Source organism: Kogia breviceps, chromosome 11, assembly GCF_026419965.1.
Source record: "Kogia breviceps isolate mKogBre1 chromosome 11, mKogBre1 haplotype 1, whole genome shotgun sequence".
Taxonomy (NCBI): Eukaryota; Metazoa; Chordata; class Mammalia; order Artiodactyla; family Physeteridae; genus Kogia; species Kogia breviceps.
The window spans coordinates 6,144,365-6,166,219 of record NC_081320.1 but is presented as its reverse complement, the minus strand read 5'-3'; the positions used below and the strand labels follow the sequence as shown (position 1 = coordinate 6,166,219).

Genomic DNA, 21,855 nt, shown 5'->3' with positions numbered 1-21,855 from the left:
CGCACAACAGCCGATACTGGACAGGTGAGACGGTGTATTGACTGACGGTGGATTAACCACATGTACTTACAGCCCCAGGGAGGAGCGTGCCGCGGGCCGTGCAGGGCTGCACGGGGGCTGCACTTGGGAACAGAGTGAACAAGCAGGGGGGGGGGGTGCCCCCTGGTTCCCACAGAGGATGTGATTGGCTGGGCACTGAAACCCGCTTGCAGGATGAACAGAGACTGCGCCTGGTTCTCTCTACCCCCAACAGTAAGGAGGCTTGTTCAGCTAGGGGACCTTATCGGTGGCAAGAAGGAACGTTCCGTTGGAGTGGGGAGGAGGATTTTGGTTGCTGCAGTCAAGGCCCTCTCGATTTTGCCAAAAGACAAGGCAGCGTATCCCACTGACCCTTCGTTCCGGGCTCATACCACAGGTCTCTGTGTCGCCAGTATCTGATCTCGCCTTGTGGTTTGCCTTTCCCTCTCTTTAGGGTCTTTTGATGAACAGGGAGAGTCTTTAGAGTTGGTCCCTTTTCTACCTGAATTCATTCTTCCCTGCCCCCGGGTCGAAGCGCTTCTCTGTGCTGTCTTCGGAAAGCATTGCTCTTTGGCCGTCAGTTTGAGTCTGCGTCTAAACGGAATCCAAGCAGATCACGTGTGCCTCCCATGCCCTGGTCGTTGGGGAGCCCGAGGCCCTCTCTGCTTGCCAAGCCCAGTCCTGCCTCTTCTCAACATGAGGCTTCTCACCGATCCCCCCTTCTAACTGGGGCCGACACGGATCTCCGGTCGGAACTGCCGGGGCCCCTTGGGGACGTCCTGGACTGGATGTCCACACAGGCCGCCTCCAGCTCAGCCGGCCCGTCTGGGGACTCCCGTGCAGGCTCATTTCACTTTGCTGACGCTACTGCGCTGGTGCTGTGGGTTCAAAAGGCAGAGAGAGGAGTACGCTTCCTCCCCGGGCTGTCCCAGGGCCTCCAGAGAAAAGGTAGGAGAAGTGCTGTCGGGGACGGAGAGCAGGCATTTAGTGCGAAACTCGGCAAAGGGCCAGATTCTTGACAAAGCAGCCAAGGGCGTAGCAATAAGTTTGGGTGGAGCAGCTCCCGCCTCCAACAGGTAAATGATGTTGCTGATAAGGTGATTCAGCTGTGAGGATGGTGCCTTCCCTCCCTTGTCTCTGTAATTGCCATGCTTTTCATGAGCAGAGCTCGGCGCATTCAAGGGACAGCTCAGGTGCAGATACAATTTACTCTCCTGTAAGCACTAGGGTGTAAATTCTCAAAATACCGTCGTCCGTGCTGGTTTCCAGCACGCGGAAGCGGCCTCACAGGAGCATAAGAGCAAAAGGCATAGAGAGAGCTTGCGCTTCGCCCAGTGTGTCCTGGGCCCCCTCCTCGCGCGTCCACTCATACTCCTCACGACCCCCACCTCCCTCCAGTGTTCGTCTTGATTCTGGGCAGAACCGGTCACCCGAGGCGCCCCGTGACCTGCCAATCGTGTCCCACAGGAGCAGCGAGGCCAGGCGGCGGCCCAGCCCGCGCCCTGCCACCCCCTCCATCAGGGAGGTGGGCTCCTGACCGGCCCTCCGAGAAAAGACCATGTGGTGACGGAGTTAGCATTTTGAAGCATCTGAAATGTCTTTGAGAAGAGAGAGTACTGTCATGTGTGAGCATTAGTCATGTTCTAAAAAACTAAAGGGATGGGGCTTAAAATAAAGTCAAGAACATCAGAAGGAACTTGGAGAAAGCCAGAATGAGAAAATGGTAGCACAGCTAGTGGGGCGGGGGCGGGGGGGGCGGATAGCAGAGCCTTTGTCCACAGAGATCAAAACAGGTGCATCCAAGTGGGGAGCCTAGGGACCCCCAGAGTCCCTCCCTCCACTCCTGCCCGGCCCCTTCCTCGGCCACCAAGCACACGCCACAGTCCTGGAACCCTTTGCTGTGCTTCCCTCCGGTGCCGGAAGCCGCGGTCGGCACACGGCGCCCTGCGTTGGTGGCAGTTGGATGCTGGTGTTGGCTGAGTCGGCTGGACGCGCCCCCTTCCCTGGGCCTGTTCAGACTTCGACCACCTCCAGCCTGGTTCCTGCGCTCCCTTCCTCCCCAGGCCGCTAGAGGGTCCGAGATACAAGCACAGCCCTGCCCGCCTTACGCCACGTACCCCAGCGGGTCCCCTGGCACACGAGCTCAGCCTTGACTCCTCTGTGGGCTGCTGGCCCCGAGCCCTGCTGTCCTCCCCCGCTGCTCCGCCACCCACTGTGCTGTCGGGGCTCCCACCCTCGCCCCCACCTCTGTGTGGGCTGTGCCCCTGCCTGGCACCCCCAGGCTGCCACCGCCTTGTCCGCAGACGCCCCCACCGCAAGGACCCCTCCCCACCCCGTCACCTTGGGTTCCGACCCCATGCTCAGAGGCCCCCAGGCGCCTGGTGTTTACTTCCATCACAGCACTTGCCATGTTGTTCTTTCAGTTCATCATGTTTTTCTTGAAGGCCGAGCACCATCCGATGTCAGGGGTACCGGGGTGAGGCAGGCAGGGGACACACGTTACCACGGGCAGGAACAAAAGCTGGAGTTGTTTCCTACGTGGTTAGTGAACCCCTGTGACGCCTGGCGTTTGCCGTGTGCCCTTGTATTGGCAGCGGACTCAAAGCAGCTCTCGGGTCACCCTCACAGCGTCGTCACCTTCCGGTCGAGCAGAGTGCACCTTGGAGGGCACAGCCGGCTCTCAGCTGCCTCGCCGGCCCTCCCGGGGGGCCGCACCTGGGAGGTCACAGATGCGCCCTTCCCCAGCGGGTGCAGGTGACACGGCCGCAGCGGCCAGAGGAGCAGGGGCAGTGATCCTGTTCTGGGTGAGGGGCTGTCATGGATGCTTTCTCCGAGGAAGTGACATCAAAGCCGGGACCTGAAGGACGCACGGGAGTTCCTGAGCACAGGAGGGGGTGCCCAGTGCTCCAGCCTGAGGGTGCAGCCGGAGGGAGAGTAAAGCTGGCCATCGGAGAAAAGGCAGTGTGGAGGGCTGGAGACGCGCTGGAAGCGGAGGCTGTGCTGCGTGGAGCCCGACTAGTGAGCTCGGGAGCTTAGCCTTCATCCCAGGAGCAGCTAGAAGCCCACGAAAGCTTGTGTTTTTAAAATATTTGGTTTATATTGGAGTAGAGCTGATTTGCAATGCTGTGTTCGTTGGCAAGATGGTGACTTGGTCTGATACGAGGCTGCTGGCGGAGAGCAAATTGGACAGAGGCGAAAGGTGATGTGGGAAGGCCAGTTTGGCCAGTTCACTGCCCAGAGGACATGATGGCCTGGACTAGGGTAGAGGCCAGAGGAAAAGAAGTGAATGGATCTGAGAGAGTTCGAGGGAGGAAAATCTCACAGCACTGGGACACTGTTTGGATGTGAAGACCACAGGGAGAGGTCAAGGACGCCAGCTGGGTGTCGGGTATGGGCGGGTGACCGCTTGACAGCACCACACGTGGGGACAGAGAGCACAGCGGGGGGAGGAGGTAATGAGGACATTGGAGGTGTATGTGGATCTGGGGTCCCCAAGTACATCCGGGAGGCAGATGGGATGCGAAGCCGGGACACCCAAGAGCCAGTTGCCTTGGCGTGCAGATGAAAGGGTGTGCACAGACGGTGTTTGAAGCTGTAGGAGGGGGTGAGTTTATTGAGGGATAGAAAAGTGCCTGTCTCCTCTCTCTCCCCACCATGATCTCCAACCTGCACTGTCCAGTATGGGAGCCACCGGCCACACGTGGTGATTTAAATTTCAATTAAAATAATTAAAATTAAATACAATTAAAAATTCTGTCTTCAGGGACTTCCCTGGCAGTCCCGTGGTTAGGACTCGGTGCTTCCACTCTCGGGGCCCAGGTTCAATCCCTGATGGGGAAACCAAGAATCCTACAAGCTGTGCGGTGCGGCAAAAAACAAAAAAAAAAAAAAAAAAAAATTCTGTCTTCACTCACGTGAGCCCTGTTTCAGGTGCTCCGAAGCCACGTGGCTGGTGGCTTCCCTAATGGCCTGTGCGGGTTACAGACCATTTCCATCATCACAGACCGTTCTGTTGGACGACACTGAGTCTAGACTCCATTGTATTTATTTTGTGTCCACGGGTGCCCAGGTCCTCAGAAAAAAAATACAATTCCTTTGATTAGAGACCTTCAGAAGTAAACAGTCAGCCATTTGCTGGCCTAGAGGTCGGAAAAGGAACCCATGGGCTCTTCAGGGGCCTTCACTGCGTGGTTGGCCTCGAGCTGGGGCTCCCCGCCAGCCACGCCACCCCAGCCAGAACACGGGGGTGTTGTCAGCACACGGGGCTCCAATGCGTGTTTGTCTGGCTTGAGTCTTGGTTCCTTCTCAGGCCCACAGGCAATAGCGCGTTTGCATTTGAGCAGGTAAACCCTTTTAGATTACAGTTCAAAATTAGAGTCTTCACAGAAAGTCAGATCTGGAACTTGTCATTTCAGAAACCAGTTCTGAATTGTCACGAAGTTTCAGGTTTTGCTTTTGCTTTTATTTTTCGTCTTTGTGGAATGTGTGCCTTGGTTCTTTCTTTTCTTTTCCAGTCGGATGTCACGGATCAGAATTTGTTACGTTTCCTTCCAGAACAAGAACACTCAGAAGTCTACAAAATGCTTTCTTCCCATATGCTTGTGACGGACTCCCCCTCCCCAGAACACTTAAAATGTAAGTTTAACTTCACTGGTTTTATGAGATAGAAAGATGAGAATGTCACTTTTGAAAGGAGGTTAGAATGAATTAAGAAGGGAGGACTAATTTTAAAAATAATTTTCCTTGTGACTCAGAACATTTCCAAGATCCTTAGAGGTATATTTTAAGTTCAAAGCTAAAACCGGAGTTTGGAATATGTAAGACGTTGAACTTTTATGCGGAAAATTTTAAAGCACAGAGCTTAAGAATAATAACTTGTTTTGCATGTAATACAAGAGATCCCTGTTTTTTTTTTCCACATGAGAGCCTTTTAGTAATAAAGGGTACAAAAATAAGTGAATAATCTGCTTATTTTGGAGGACATTATGAGGCTAGATTTGTATTTATGATACTAAGTAACCAACGAAAAACTGAATAATTAGGTCAAAACTCCAAATTCTCTTCTGAGGCTGTCATCTGGTTATTTATATACATTTGCAGGTTTTACGGAATTTTAAAGTTTTTGTCAAAATTGGCAACCTGGATAGAAAGCTGGTCTGGTCACTTAATGAAGCATGTGTTTTGATGGCAGTAGCAAAGGTGCCTTGTACTTATTCGAGCCTTAGTCCATTTTCCGTGAATAATGTGTCCCCTTGTACATCTGATTTTCCTTCAGAGCAAAGTGGAAAGATTAAATTAAAGAGAGCAGCTCTATCTGAGCGGCTTTATTTTAATACACAGTATGAAAATAACCAGAACTAATTAAGGCCGACAGAACCAACCACAGACATCTGCGAGCAAATTAGCACTAATCGGGTCCGAGTATGGAATGCGAAACATCTATAAACTACGGAGGGGAAAAACCTGTGTTGCAAAGGTTATGAAACCGTGTCCGCAAGTCAGTCATAATGAGAGAAATAGCCCGGCCATGTGTTGACCAAACCCTGTGAGTTTCACAAGATGCGGCTTGTTTAGTCTAGAATCGGTGTAATGCTCTCATTCCCTGTTTCTCCTTTTTTTCCTTTAATGGCCCAGCTGACAACGATTTAGAGTTTTATTGCCATCTTCTCAGAGGCAGCTTGAACCCAAAGGAATTTCCAACTTATGAATACATAAAATTTGTAGGAAATTTTCGCTCCTACAACAATGGTAAGCATTCATTGTCATATAATTGTGGCAGTGGCTTTTCTCATGCAAACGTGCACGTAGGGGCGGGAGGGAGGGGCAGCATATGTGCTTTCCATATCTGCGTTTGGATTTCTGTGTTCCCAAGATGTGGTTTTTTTTGTGCTCCTAAATGGTATCTCCCGTTCGGGAAGAACACACATCCTCACCTGTTTATGCCAGCACATGAAGTCCCACTGAGAGGCACCTTATTCATTTATTTATTTTCAGGCTAATGGACTAGTTCTATGCTGTCAGAAACAACTTACGGTTAATAGAGAACAGGCCCAGCCTACACACAGCCAAACAGGGCTTCGTTGTGACATGAAGATCCCTAACCTTGGTTTCTGCATTTTTATCCTCCTTTTTACGGAACTGCTGGGAGCCTGTTTCCATAGCTCTAGCCCATGGCCTTTCTGCTAAGTCTGGCCCTCATGCACAGGACATGGTCCTTTTCTGAGGAGCCAGCCATCTCCATTAGATGAATTAGCAGGCAGCATAAGCCAAGCAGTAAATCTTTAATTACCCAGATAACTAATTGTCCAAGCCCATCCTGCAACTCTCAAGCAGACTGAAACAGTCCGTTTTACTTTGGATCCAGGCAAAATGGGGATATGCGGGCCTGATGCCAGAGATTCAGAAACACCAGTCCCAACACGCAGCCCCTCTGGGGAGCCCGGCACGGAGTGGCCGGTCCTCAAAACCCAACACAAAACACCTAACTTTGAAAGCTCCAGGGCTTCCCTGGTGGCGCAGTGGTTGAGAATCCGCCTGCCGGTGCAGGGGATACGGGTTCGTGCCCCGGTCCGGGAGGATCCCACGTGCCGCGGAGCGGCTGGGCCCGTGAGCCGTGGCCGCTGCGCCTGCGCGTCCGGAGCCTGTGCTCTGCAATGGGAGAGGCCACAGCAGTGAGAGGGCCGCGTACCGCAAAAAAAAAAAAAAAAAGAAAGAAAGAAAGCTCCAACGTTTCATAAAATAGCAAAGATGGGGCGGGGCGAATAGAAGGAAGTGTTGACAGGGAATGGTAGAGAGAGAGAAGAGGGAAGGAGAGAAAATGGCAAAGGGAAACAAATACAGAAAGGTGAGCCACGGGAAGGAGGGGGGGGGCCGGTGGGTGACACAGGGGAGCGGATGCTGGCAGCTGACCTGTGCTGCTTCGCTTGCTGTTGTTTAACTCTGGACCCACGGTCCAGTCTATTACCCCCGTTGAATGAGTCCCAGAGTTTCCATTAGAAGCAGCCAAAGTAATGGCACTGAGTCCTAATGACGGTCCGGTCCCTGTGGTGTGTTATTTGCGTAAATATACACGCTTTGCTTAAGAGGCTCCAACGGTTTGCTAAAGAGCATGATCCTCCAGGCCCAGAGTTCAGGGCTGACGCCTGGATGATGGGCTCCGTGGCCAACTCGGGGCCCTTAGCGGAAGCTCCCCACCTAGGGCTCGGGGTGCCCGAGTGGTTGGGAGTGGTGGAAGGTCAGCCTTCCCAAGGGGGCCCCTAAATCTGGGCAAAGCGGGCTGAAGCCAAGACCTGCCCGTGTCTAATCCGACTCGTCTGAGAGGCTTTCCTGAACCTCACGGGACACGTGGGTAGTGAACCACACAACTAAGTAAAGAAACTGACCTACGGGGCACCTCGTGGGAAACTCAACATGGTGCCAGCCCGGCGCTGCGGTTCCCTGGGTGAGGCAGCCTGTTACAACAGGCAGATTCTCAGATGTCCCTGGAAGATTCTAGCGCAGCACACCTGACGGCGCGCCTGGGACTGAGCAGTTGCAAAAGAACCTAGGGGCTCTGATGCCAAGGGTCAGGGACTTTGAGAAACGCTGCCCCGTTGTAATACCACATGGCGTTCCATAGGAATTTTCATGGCACCCCTCTTGCTTATGGTACCAGGCACCTCTATCCTTGAATTAATAATAAGCAGTGGTTTGGAATTGGCATAAAATGTGTGCCCTGGCCATAATGGCAGCTGCGGGGGTGGCAGCCTATCCCAGTTGGCCTCATGCAAGGAAGGGTCCCCGGAGTGTCGAGACTGGGAATTATGGGATGCTGCTCCCACGTGTCTCCGTGACAACAGCACACACACTTAATGAAGGGTACCGGGTTGTGATTGGCTGGTGAGCGGCGTTATCCTGTGAATGTATATTTCCACGGCTCTCATTAAGATGCTACTGGACGTTACTTTGAAGCTTCCGGTCGTTTATCACGGTTTAGAGCATTTCAAGGAAGTAGGCAGGCTTCATTGTGAATACCTGAGACGTTTTTTTTTAACCAGCAAGGCTTTATTTTCTCTTCAAGTTGAGACAATGTTTATTGGCCCGAAAGAATGTGTGGAAGATATGTGTGATTTTTTTTTTTTTTTTTTTGGTGGGGGGAACTGTTACTGCTATAAACACACAGCATTGAAAGTGGAAATTTTAAAACCAAGAGTTTAAAACCAGAGTGTCTTTGCAGAGCCTGCTAAACAAACCAAAGTTAGGGGAGCTTTCTTGAGACAAGAGTCTCCAAATGTGATTGTGGAAAAACTGAAATATAATTCTCACTTGGATTAAAACAGCACAAAATGTCAGACAAATGAATTTCTAAGATGGAACCCTGTGAAGTCACCAACATTCAGCCATTTGTGGCCGCTAAAGTAAGGTTTAACATAAGAAATCATTCAGATTTGATTCTGTAGCTTTATTTCTCAATGAACACGGAATGATGGGATCATAAAAATAGCTCACCTTAGGAGTGTTTCCTCAGTACCCGGCCCTGGGCTCAGTCCTGACACTGGTTGTCTCGTTGAATCCTGGCAGCAATATCATGAGATGGTCCTAATAGTATCATCCCATCCTTTTTTTTCTTCTTTAATTGAAGTAAAGTTGATTTACAACGTTGTGTTAGTTTCAGGTGTACAGCGCAGTGATTCAGTTTTATATATATATATATATATATGTATGTATATATATATGTATATATGTGTATATATATGAATATATATTTTTTTCAGATTCTTTTCTCTTATAGGTTATTACAAAATATTGAGTATCGTTCTCTGTGCTGTACAGTAGGTCCTGGTTGGTTATCTATGTTACATACAATAGTGTGTGTCTATTAATCCCCATCTCCTAATTTATCCCTCCCCCACCCCTCACCCCTTTCTCCTTTGGTAGCCATACGTTTGTTTGCTATGTCTGTGAGTCTGTTTCTGTTTTGTAAATAAGTTCATTTGTATCTTTTTTTTTAGATTCCACATATAAGTGATACCATATGATATTTGTCTTTCTCTGTTTGACTTACTTCACTCAGTATGAGAATCTCTAGGTCCATCCATGTTGCTGCAAATGGCATCATTTCATTCTTTTTTATGGCTGAGTAATATTCCATTGTGTAAATATACCACATCTTTGTTACCTAGTCATCTGCCAATGGACATTTACGTTACTTCCAGGTCCTGGCTATTGTAAATAGTGCTGCTATGAGCATTGGGGTGCAGGTATCTTTTCAAATTATTGTTTTCTCTAGATATATGGCATCATTCTATTTTTTTTTGAATTTTTGAATTTTATTTTTTTATACAGCAGGTTCTTATTAGTTATCCATTTTATACATATTAGTATATACGTGTCAATCCCAATCTCCCAATTCATCACACCCACCCCCCAGCCCCTCCACTTTCCCGACCTTGGTGCCCATACGTTTGTTCTCCACATCTGTATCTCCATTTCTGCCCTGCAAACCGGTTCATCTGTACCATTTTTCTAGGTTCCACATATAAGACCTCATTCCATCTTAACAGAGGAGGAAATTGATGCATAAAAGAGTTCAGTCTCAAGTGCACAGGTGGGATGTGAGGGCCCCAGATTCAGAGCCATTCTGACCCTGAACTCGTACTCTTAACCTCATGCTTTGCTGCTTCCCACAAGTCGAGGCGGCGATTACACATTTAGATGCAAACACAGGCCTCTGCCCGGCGCGTGGCATCCTGTTGGTCCATGACGTTTGCACCTGTGCACATCACGTGTCCTGCACCCATATACCAGGCTGTTTTAAGAGTACCCTAGATTTGTTTTTTTTTTTTTTTCAGTATAACCACAGCAATTTTATTATTACATTTGAAAGCAATACAGGCAACATATCAAACAGCAGAATGATTTAACTAGCACATGGAAAAATCCTGAAAGCTCTTAGTATTAGTTCATTTATTTGTATCCCCTTTTAACAATAGCACGCCATGAAAAAACTTAGCATACCATCATAGCCATTTTAAAGGTAAAACTTTACTTTTGCATGGTGTCTGGCTGTGTCAACTACTGATAAAAAGAACACAGTATTCAGCCAGGCCTCCTAGATTTGTTTTAAATCAAATATGGTAAGACACACAGGCATGGAAAGGACTGAGATGAAGGAAGAGGCTCACAGATCCCTAGAAACGGTCACAGCGCGCTGTGCAGGGCCACACACAGGGGCACTAGGACAGGCCGGAGCAGCGGAAGCTCGGGAGACATGGGCAGGGCCTCCATTATGGTTTCTGCAGAAAAGAGCAGGCGAGGTAGAGTCAGCAGGCTTGGGTCTGGCTGGTGTGAATGATTACAGCAGGCTCTCGGGTGTAAGGGCTGCCCCTGGCTGTCTGGTCCTGGCCCTGGGGGCGTTAGGGCAGGTGGGTAGTGGCTCAGAGTGTGAGAGCCGGGTAGAGGAGAGGGTGCGGGCTGTGAGCTCTGGATGGGTTGGTTTTGCCTCTGAAACGTACACTGGAAGTGAGTTGTTTACTATCTCTAGGAGTTGTCTGACCCTGAGAGGAGCAGTCCCTCTAGAGTCAGCAAGGCCCCAAATGCCAAAGCATCAAATACAGAAACGTGACGATTGCACAAGCCACCCCATGCAGCTGCCCCAAGGTCCCAGGCAGGCACAGGGTAAGGAGCAATGTGTAACGGATAGAAAATAGGACCGTGAACATCACTTTTATTTTCTTTTTTTTAAGACTCTTTTTTATACAGCAGGTCCTTATTAGTTATCTATTTTATACATATTAGTGTATACATGTCCATCCCAATCTCTCCCAGTTCATCCCACCACCACCCACCCCCGCTTTCCGCCCCCCCTTGATGTCCATACATTTGCTCTCTACATCTGTGTCTCTATTTCTGCCTTGCAAATCAGTTTTATTTTCATAAAATACCTGCTCATCCTTCAGAGGACTATGCAGAAAACCCTACTTTGGTCCGTTACCATGAAAAGGCCCGTCATTTCTGTAGGGCTGATGAGTTTGAGGAGTGTTGTCTGATGCCTGTCAAGAGGAAATAATGGATTGGAAGGGGTGGGGAGCTTTACTCACCTGTGGACTCATTACACCCCTTCCCGGGCCCACACGGTCTGTGCCTGGCGTATAAATAAGTGCCCAGCGGAGTCAGGTTGACCTACCCTGAGGCTCAGTCCTCAGCCCTGGGTGCCCAGGTGCAAGGGGGCAGATCCAGGGTTCAGGCCGAAGACTTCTGACCTGTGGGGAAATAACGCCCTTCCCTGGGAGCTGAGGACGGAGCGTGCCTTGACTGAGCCCAGAGCACGCCCCCGGGAAGGAGTAGCGGCTTCCTGGAGGGGCTCCCGCCACTTCTTTGTCCCTAAATCCACTTTCGTACACACTGGGTAAACTGGGGTGTGTTACTTTCTGCTGCCCTGTGAGCTGCCTGCGCTGGCCTGCCTCTGGAGCAGTGCTGAGCCGTCAGAGAAGTTGACCCCTGGCCTCCATTCACTCCCCACTGACCCCCTCCCACCTGGGGTCTCGGGGTGCTGGGAGGCCAGTGGCCCCCTTCCTGATGTCCTTCCCAGGCCCCTCACTCGGGAGCCCCCCAAGAACTGTCCTCGACACCCTCTCCCAGCCTAGAGCTCATCTCGGCAACCCATCTGATAGACAGAAGGAACCCAGGCTGATAGGTGCTGCTGGCTGCTACCCCAAACTTACATCCATGGGAACCCTTGGGCCTTAAGCCGAAAGGCCCCAAGTGAAACGTGTAGGCTGCAGGGCAGGGAAGAGAGGGTGGGACGGAGCCAGAGAGGAGACGCTTACACCACGTAGGTGAAGATGCCATCGGCTTCACCTGCTCGGATCCCTCTGGCCCTATGACCCCGGGAGGCCGGGGCAGGGGAGGACAAAGCACCTTTGCCCTTGTTGATGGGCTTAAACTCTCTAACTGGATGTTTCCAGATTCACCCATCAATTGTGCCGCCTTACCCCACCCCCCCACTCCTGGCCACTGGGACAAACGCAGCAACCATTGCCTGAATGCTCGAGCAACATGGAATTTCCCTACATCCGTATCCTCACGTCTTGGTCACTCCTTAGGACTCCATCATTTGCCACAGATGTTCTAGGGGGCAGGAGGGCAGACAGGACTTCCCATCTTTAACCTAGATTTTTAATCACTGTGAAGACGTATGTGTCAGGAAATGGGATGAGAAAGTAGTTTTCTTCGAATTGTTTCACTTCGGGACACTTTCTGTCCTGCTCTGTGAGAAGCTTCCTGTAGGAATCTAAGCTGGGATGTAGAATCGCATGTCTCATCCTGTCCCCATAAAAAAGCCCACTCTGACCCCAGCCTTGCGGCCTGGAGTTCCGGGGTGGACCACTGGTTAGAGCAGCCCCTGGGCCACCTCTGCCCTGCCCACTGTTTCCAGAATAGAGTTGAAACAAAATTACTTTATTTGGGGCTATGCTTGCCTGCTGACAGATTTTTTTTTTAAGCTTTCGAATAAATACACCCCCAACCCAAGTCAGGTAGCCCTACCAGCCCTACAGTCTGATTGGGAAGGAACCGTCCAGATGATATTCAAAGAAGGCATAATGAACAGCCCTAAGAAGGGGCAGCTTGAAGGGGTCCTAAGAAGCAGGTTCCCCACTCCTCGGAGAACTTGGTGTCTGGAAGCAGGCTGTCCTCTCTGTGAGCTGACCTCCACCCCCAGACTTGGATTTAAGTGTGCATCTGACTGAAATCCAGAAAACAGTATTTCAAAAGTGGCTGGTGTGGTTCCAAATAGGTCACCCTCAGCAAACATTCCGCTCTGGGCTTTCCAGAAACCACACACCAGAGGATAAAAGTTTCCCTGCCCTCATTTTACCTACTCACCTCTAACCACGCAGCCAGATTTGAAAAGCTGGCGGAAGTGGACGCTCTCCAGCTTTCAACACTTGATGCCGTATGTTCTGTGGGATTTCTGTAGGTTGCCTCACTTTACGGCTTTGGCGTTTTTTTTGTTGTTTTTTTTGGTTTTTTTCCCTGAGCTGAACTAATTGAGACGTCTCAGTGAAAGGAACCAACGCACGCCCACCAGACCTCACCGGGAGTGGGGACGTGAGTTTCGCACAGAAGGACGGCTTCATGGAGGGAAGTGTGATCGGTGGGTCCCAGGCCTCCAAGAGTAAGAAGCAGAGTCTCCCTGCCACCCGGACGGCGATGCACCGCGTCCTTCTCCAGCACCGGTCATTGCTGCCAGATTAGATTGCAAAGGGATCGCGATCGCGATCAAGAACAAATTGTTACCCGAGGGCATCGTCCCGCGTGAGCAGCTATCAAAACGGAGTGGCGAGGAATGGTCAGACCTCTATCAACCCCATCTTTCTGCTTGTTTCAGCCCCGGAGCGGGAAACTTTTGTCCGGGTTGTCGGATAATTGTGAGAAAAATGTGCACAAGGTATCCACTTGGAGGAGGGGACGAGGGCCTGTAGGAAGTTCACTCTGCTGACCATCCAGGAGTCAGGCCCTGTGGACACCAGCCATCGGGGGAGATCTTATCTGTGCCCTCACAAGCTTCTGGCCCCGACAAGTACTCACTTTAATAGACGAATGCCAGGGGAAAGAAGAAATTCAAGTGAGACATGTATTTTCCCATTAGGGTGATTTTTTTTTTTTTTTTTTTCAGTCCAGCACATTGCAAACCCCCAGCTCCTCCGTATGGCTCCCAGCCTTTCTCCGACATTGGTTTTTTCCAAATGCCAAACAGAAGTAGCGGATAGGAAAGAAGAACCGTGTGTCACCCCAGCAAGATGGGTGGTGGCCCAGGCTAAAAACTGCGTGGGATTATTTTGCTGCCGCTCTCCTAAGAGACCAGTCACCTGGCTGGCTTTTCACAACACACTGGGGGAAGGATGCTGCGAAGACAGAGAGAGAGAGTCTGAAAAGAGTGCGTCATTAGCGAGAGGTGATTTCTCATGAAGGTGCAGAAAATTACTTTTCCCTCCACATTCTAACTCTCCACCTCAAACGTTTTGGACAGTTAGCACCAATGAAATGCAGGGACTTTATTCTTCCTTTAACAAACCTCCTCCGCGACTGTTTCACGTCTTCCCAGACACCTACCGGATTTGTTTCTCGTTTGTTCCAAGAAGTGCAGAGAAAGCTATCTGTCACTCTCCCTGTGGACTCAGTGTGCTTTCCTACAGCTGTTGCGACTAATTTATTAGCCGGCCATCTCTGATCAGAATACTCCATTGTGTGGGCCTGATGGCTGAACCGATGCTGAGGAGAAAAAGTTGCCTCTTTCTCCATTTATTCCCGGTTTGTGCTGTTGGCTGAGCTTCCCTGTCGCCAACCCTGCCTCTCCCTCCGTCTTTCCTGTCCCTCTGGAAGCACGTTCTCATACCCGCTGGGGTCTCCCTGCCCCCATGGCATCCTTATCTCCTCGTCATGACTGATTTGGGAGCTCACCTCTGGCATCAGGCAGACTTGGAAGCCAGCCCCGGATGCCAGGTGAGACAGACCTCATCATTCTTCTCCTCCAGAGAACCTTTGGGATCTCTTGGTTTTGCAATCCTAAGAATGCCAGCCCAGGCAAAGTTCTTTCCGGATCTCTGAAACCAGAGGCTTCAGTGACAAACGCTCTGGGAGTAAAGAAGGGAATCCATAACCCCGTAGACCCTTTTAACATCATGCATCTCTGCAAGCACGAGGCCCACGACGGGCGCTTGACTGTTTTCCACGGAGTGGTGATGGCCGCGTGCTGGTTCGCAGCTCATCTCGCGCAGGTGTCCTTCTGACCGCTGTCGGTGCTTCACAGGGCAGCGAGTCAGCCTGAGCCCCAGTGGAAGCCGCACCGTGTCCGTGGGCCACCCTCCCGCAGCGCGCCAGCCGCCGGCAGCAACAGGCTGGGCTGTGGAAGGGAAGCCACCTTGGGGTGTTCAGCTCTGCGTGGTGGCTGCTGGCGAGGATCAGGCGGTCTCCTCCCGAACTAGGCTTTAAGCTGTGAGGTGGAAGGTCATCTCGTGAGAGCATCATTCAGTAAACACAGGTTGGACGCCTGCTTTGGGTAAGACGCCCACTCAGAGCCGGAGACAGAAGCCTCGCCCCTGTCCCGCGTGGGGAAGGCTAGCTCTTTGGCTTTGGGAAGACAAGGGCACTTCTTCTTTTGGATACTATAAAAGCTATTTATTCACTCTACACAGAGCGTGTCCCCTGTAAAATGTACATGTAAATCACTAAAAAGTATAGTTTGGTGAACATTTCCTCCATTCCAGAACATACTAGATCAGTTGGGAACAACAGCTCTCTGTCTGCCTCGAAATAATCTAATTATGGCACCCAGAGTCTCCTTTACATCTGATGCAAAGTTAAATGCTTATTCTGGGGATTGTGTCCTAATATCTGTTTGAGGAAGGCAGAGGTAACAGTGAAATATATCTCTAGTGTATTGCAGTCCCTGCAGGATAAATCAGTTTATTACAGTTTAAAACAGATCGTCTTTCATTATTTGTATGAATGGGATGCAGACAAATACTGGATCCTTTTACATGGCAAATAACCACAAAATTACTTATCTTTGATAGTATATTGGGTTTTATAATTCCACAAGATATAAATGTTGTAAAATATCGTTATGAATAATACACCTTAAAACAGTCAGGTCGCACTGTAATGATTCACTAGGCTGTGCTCAGATCACTTTTGAGTAACTGTGGGGCGGGGATGGGGAGTGTATCGATAGCAAAAGCGTTCATACTTTCGTTGGTTGTGAGTGCCGTGTGTGCGCGTGCGTGCGCACGTACGTACGCGCGTGCGTGCGCACGTACGCCTGCTGGGTGGCGGGGAAAGGAAAAGTCTGGAAGCAGTCAGAGATCTGGTAAGATGGGGCTATGCTGCAGTGAGTGGTTAATCTTTCTGAGAGGCTAGGGAGGCCAGTTGTAATTAGATCTATTTTTTCCTGTGACTTAAATCGAAACAACTAATTAAATCCTTAATTAATGTTTTTAAACCACCTCGGGATAACAAGTGCCAGAGAAGTTACTCTAAGTATCCCCTGTTACCGGGAGGTCCCAGGGCACAGCCCGCTCTGGTTGACTCTAGGATTTGTGAGGGGCTCCTGCTGAGAGTACAAGTCATTTCACATGCAACTGTGGCCAAAGGTTGAAAGTGTCCTCTTGCCCCTGGTTTTCCCCTTTGCCCTCTGTTACCTCTTTCAGCTTTGATTCACTTTCGCTTTTGATCACGCCTTCATCTGCTTCAGCTTTTGTGGGGGGAGAAGCTCGTTTAGAAGGAATTTGCTCAGTTCCAGGCCCCTCTGGAAAATATCTGGCTTATCAAGTGCAGACTATAAGCCGTCATGAAATTTCCCTCCTGGGTGCATTTCCATCTTTAAAGCCTTCGAAGTTATCAAAGGACTGATAAAACCATCTCGGGAGACACCCAGGCCAATGGCAAGGTCTGCAAAACATCCACTTAATGTCCATGATCTGAGGCTCTGCCCCTTGAAGAAGTGGTCGGCGGCTGGTGTACCCGACCTTGTCCTCCTCACTGTAAATCACTGAGGAAGGCGCTTCCTGACAGCACGTGAATTTTGCAGCCGAAAGGATCAAACCAGCTCATGGTTTAGAGACGGATTAAAGAGACTTTCTCTTAAATTCCTGGGAAGTCCTCAGATGTTTACTTGGAAGGCCTTGCTGTCCTGAAAGAGAGAATTTTATTAGGTTGTTTTCTGGCGGGAGATGTCTGTTAGATTCAAGCAGAGAGGATATTTCACATCTGGGGAATTTTAAATGTCTTTTTATTATGCAGATGTTCACATCTGCAGGCCCTTCCCTTATGTGGACTTATTTTCCTTTCCCTTGATGACTTCCTTGGCTCACCCTACAAATTAATCTGTTGAACCCAACAACTGACAGATGTAAACTCTCTCGGGCCCACGATTTTTTATTTTACCCACTTTATATTCATGTTTGGAAACCTTTATTAGTATTTATGTGAATGCATTCAGAGACTATGTTTGGTAAAAAGAATTTATTCATGTTAGTGGGTAGAAGACCACTATAGATAGAAGACCCATTATAGATAGAATCACTTGGAAACCTGTAAACACAGAAAACAAAAGATTACTGGAAAGCCAAAGTCCAAAGAGAGTCACGCAGATTTCATTTCAGAACGCAGTTAGTTTTCTGACGCTTTATATGTTCTCAGATTGGAAAACATGACTCTTGCCTTAATCTACAAGTTCAGAAATGTACAGGATATAATCAAATACATTTTAAAAAGAAAGAGGTGGTATAGTTTATCTCGAATAATAATCCTCAACCCTGGCTGCATGTTAGTAAATCTGGGGGGCTTTTTTTTTTTTCGTTTTTTTGCGGTACGCGGGCCTCTCACCGCTGTGGCCTCTCCCGTTGCGGAGCACAGGCTCCGGACGCGCAGGCCCAGCGGCCACGGCTCACGGGCCCAGCCGCTCCGCGGCACGTGGGATCCTCCCGGACCGGGGCACGAACCCGCGTCCCCCGCATCGGCAGGCGGACTCTCAACCCCTGCGCCACCAGGGAAGCCCCTGGGGAGCTTTTAAAAGTGCCGATACCTGGGCTTCACCCCGAGTTTCTGAATTAGCTGACCTGGGATGGGGGCAGTCACGTAGAAGGTTCTGGGGAATCTGGAGAGAATTCAGTGAGTTTTCTCATATTGAACAGGGCTCTTCTTCCCACCTAGCAAACTCCACCTAAAACAGCAGCATTTTTCTCTGGCCTGGAAGGTAAAGCAGTTTTTCACAGGCACCATGAAGACAGGTATTCAGCTCCCAGGGAAACTGCTGCTAATGCCAAGTGGTACTTCCCCCAGGTCTCTGGGGGCCTGGTCTCAGCATCCTGGTAGACAGGAGCCCAGAACAGCCCCCTCTTGGGAGTCCCAAGACCTGGGTGGAGGCGCGGCTGCATCATTTCCACTCTTGAGTCACCTCAGTTAATATACACAGGCTTCCTGGCCCTCAGTATCCTCATTAGTAGAATAAAGGGAAGTCACACCTTCCCAAGACTTGTAAGAATACATAAGACACAGTGAGCAGGTTTTGTCGCCTGTGCAGTGAGTTTTGTTGTGGATGCTGTGTGCCTGTTGGGGCCGTCCTGAATCTTGAGTCGATCTCCTCAGTCAAGCCCCTGCATCAGCATGGGCTCCCGGGGATGGGGAGATGGGGGGTTTCAGGACAGAAGCCCTAGAATCCCAAGTGGGCCGCCCCAGGGCCAGGGGCAGAGGTGGGGTCACCGTGTGTCAAGACCCGCTGCTTCCCCTGAGCCCATCAGTATCAGAAACACCGCCTGACGATGCAGCTCATCCTTTAGGACGCTGGCTGATGTGCGCTTCCAGGCTCTGCTGCAGCTTGGGGCCGGCTGCTCGGTTGGCAGAGAATTTTCCCCGGCACGGTGGCCGCCGTGGCTGCAGGACCGTGGCATTGGGGGCCGGAGCACTGGGTTGCCCGCTGGAATCCCAGCTCTGTTTGGCCTTGTGCGAGTTGCTTCCCCGTCTGAGCCTCGGTTTCCTGTGCAGTGGGGATGAGGGTACCACCTAGGTCCCCGAGTCGCCGTGAAAATGAGGTAGTTGATGGACCTGAGGCCTCTCGGTTAGTGGCCAGGGGGGCTTGGCTCTGCAGCAGCCGGGGCTGACCTGTGTCTCTTCCCCTCTGCCCAGCGCCCAGCCCCTCCTGTAACGGCTTTGACAGCGCCCTTTCGAGGCCCTGCCGAATGCCCCTGGGAAAGGAGGTCTGCTTCATTGCCACCGTTCGCCTGGCAACACCACAATTCTTAAAGGCAAGTACCCGGAGAGAATTTATCATGCAGAGCGAGTACCACTGAGTCACACCGAGTGACGGGTAATTCATTGTCTTTCTGGGAAAGAATAAGATTTCAACGAGCTCGTCACTGATGCTGCGAATGTTAAATGTCTGATTTCTGTATGGTGACAGCCCCACAAGCTCTTTCCCCGAACTTTGGTTCCCTGCGAGCCATTTTGTTGGAAGGCAGCATGCCTTGCCGGTCAGCCTGCAGAGATGCTCTTCTAGAACTCTGTAAGCCTCCCTACCCTTCACGTCCGTGTTGACACCACTCAGGGCAGGCGGAGGTAAAATCTGAGTCAGATTGAGGGCTGGCCTGTGCTCTCTTATCTGTGATTGCTTTCACATCAGAATTTAACATCATGAATTCAACGTTGCAAATTCAACATTGCGTGAATGTTGAGTTAAATTAGTAATTCAAATTCAGATGAAAAGCCATTTCCCACATAGTTACCACACGTCTAGATAATAGGAAGGGAGTGGTGTGACATTTTGGCTCTTAGGTATTTTTCCCCAGCTTGTGAAATGAATTTAGCCTCATCTAATACCAAAATTAGCTACAGATGCGGAGTTGCAGTCCAACACAACTTGGAGACTTGCTCTAAACGATTTTAACTTCTGTTGCTGACCATGCATTCTTGAACGAACTGGGGGTGAGCATCTGGCACCCCAAGTAATATCTTTCTCCCTCTTTAATACAGGAAATGTGCATCGTTGACAAACCTTTAGAGGAATTCACTTCAAGACATAGCTTGGAATGGAAATTTTTATTTCTGGATCACAGGTTTGTGAAAAGAAAAACATATTTGGGTTGGGTGCTTTTCAAGTGCTTGTTTCCATGAGCCAGGCTCTCCTTGGGGCAGGAAAGTCAGGCCTGGTCTCTGCAAGAAGGGCTCTCTGGCAGTGGGGAAGGCGCTTCCCAGCCCGGGCCAGGAGGTTTCCCTCCACTGCATTTGCCCCCTCTGAGGATATGTCCTGGGTGTGGGTCAGAGCATCTCAGGAGACCCAAGCATCAGAGCCCGGGACGTCTTCGGGATACCCTCACCCGCCACCCGACTCAGGACCCTCTCCAGCTCCCATCAGGCGGGACCAGATATGAGGGAAACTCTCATCTTATTTCTTTCACCACCCTTCTGTCCCTTTAACCCAATCTTCTGACTTTCTTCCGTGACATTTTTCACAGTTTAAGAACAAGAAATCTCCCCTTCCCACCCTTTGATTTTTTGTATTACACTTTGGGGTTGGGCTGACCCAATCTATAGCTGTTTTTAATTATTCAGTAGTGGCAACATTTATGATTATCGGGGCCAGGTCAGGCCAAGGGAGCTGAGTATCTCAATGCCAAAAACAATTTGAGCGCTTTGGAAAACACAGCGTCTCCGGTGTTGACCATTGCAAAATTATTTTCCTGCTCTTATTCTCGAGAAATGAGGCCCCCGGGTTGATCATTACACATGCAAACTGCCCCGACGGCAAGCCCTGCGGTACTGCCTCTCTGATGAATGACCCCCCTGTGCTCGGCAGAGCTCCTCCCATCATAGGATACCTGCCTTTTGAAGTTCTGGGAACCTCGGGCTACGATTACTACCACGTGGATGATCTGGAGCTCCTGGCCAGGTGCCACCAACACCGTGAGTACCTCGCTCCAGCCCCAGCCAAAGGGCCCCCCACTCTCTCCCCGGAGCCCTGACAGCAGGACTCCTAGGCTTTGGAAGTCAGCTTATTACTTGGTTTCTTCTGAGGTGGAGAACTTTGCCTTCCCTGAGATGATCTACGAGTAGGTGGAGGTCCCTATCTGGCTTCCCCCATGTTTCGCTTTCCCCCGGAATTGACTTTGGTCTGTCTGCTCCCACCTCCAGCCCCCCCCCGCCAGCACCCCTGAGATATGCAAGCTATTTGATCTTAAGAAACTAAGGTGACGCTGCTCTGTGTTTTTTTTCCTACGTGTTATGCAATACGTTGCAAAGACAAAATACCGAATTCACTGCGCTCTTCTTCAGTCAGCAGACATGTGTGGGTCACAGGCAACAGGTCAGATACTGAGCGAGGCCCACAACAGAAAGATGACCAGAACCTCCTTCCTGCCCTGCAGGAGCAAGGTTTGATGGAAAAGCACAGTGACTTGATGGGATGTTGGTGTCTGGAAGGGGCTGTGCGCAGGGTATCGAGGGGCTCAGAGGCGGGTGCCTCGCCCCGCTGGGGGACGGGGTCAGGGAAGGCAATCTGCCACAGACCAGGGGAACACACTGGCGACGGGATGGGGGGGCGAGGCTCACGGTGGGACGGAGGGGAGACCACAAGCGTATCTGGGTTCTCACTTAGCAAGAGGGGTCAAGAATTCACCATCTAAAGCCACGGTTTTGGTGCCACGTTCTACCTTTGAGTAGGAACGTTTGTAGTAATACTGACCTACGGCTCCTGCTACACGGCTTGACCACCAACACTGCATTTTGCCAGATGCCCGTCTCTCGGACCCGCCGTAATCTCGTTGACACGAGAACAGGCGTGAGTTCCATCAGGAGCCGCTCTTAGGTGTTAAGCCTCACCTTTAAAACGTTAACCCCTTGCTTCTCCAAGGTGGTCCTCCGGCAGAGCGTGGGTGCCAAAAGGAGTTGGTTAGACGTGTAGACCCTGAGGTTCCCCGCCGCCAGGCCTGTGGGATCAGAGCACTCATTTCAACAGGGTCCGCTAGCGCTCCGCGGGCCCGCGAAATGTGAGAAGCACGGCTGCTTGCAGCCTGGGCCGCTTCTGACTCTTCCAAGGGAGAAAGGCCAGCCTGGGTGTAGAGCCACCTTCAGCGTCTGAAGGACTGGGCAAGACACTCTCAGTTTGCCGGGCCCCTACCCTTACCCGCCCTGCCTTTTGAAGTTCCCTCCTTTTTTTTTTTTTTTTTTTTTTTAAGCTTTAGAACACTTTCTTAATTACGACGATCAGGCCTTTTAAAATGACCTCAAGATATCAGTCTCCTAGAGAAACAGAACAAAGGGTTTTGACGAGGACAAACTATCCATTGAAGAGGTTTTTCTAGG

At 50.5% G+C, this 21,855-nt stretch overlaps 1 protein-coding gene and 1 non-coding gene across 9 annotated transcripts in view; one reads left to right on the top strand and one right to left on the bottom strand.

Moving 5' to 3' along the window:
* The window catches only part of NPAS2 (neuronal PAS domain protein 2), a 268,685-nt gene that overhangs the window by 216,997 nt on the left and 29,833 nt on the right, over positions 1-21,855 (top strand). For all 8 annotated transcript variants that reach the window (XM_067007112.1, XM_067007111.1, XM_067007113.1 and 5 more), the window contains 5 exons: positions 4,533-4,653; positions 5,653-5,766; positions 18,685-18,803; positions 19,528-19,610; positions 20,351-20,457. In XM_067007112.1, the coding sequence (XP_066863213.1) occupies positions 4,533-4,653; positions 5,653-5,766; positions 18,685-18,803; positions 19,528-19,610; positions 20,351-20,457 (544 nt within the window). The remainder of the gene's footprint in view (positions 1-4,532; positions 4,654-5,652; positions 5,767-18,684; positions 18,804-19,527; positions 19,611-20,350; positions 20,458-21,855) is intronic.
* Positions 9,966-10,105, bottom strand: LOC131766074 (small nucleolar RNA SNORA15). The gene has a single exon (XR_009338376.1). It is a non-coding gene; the product is annotated as a small nucleolar RNA SNORA15 (small nucleolar RNA).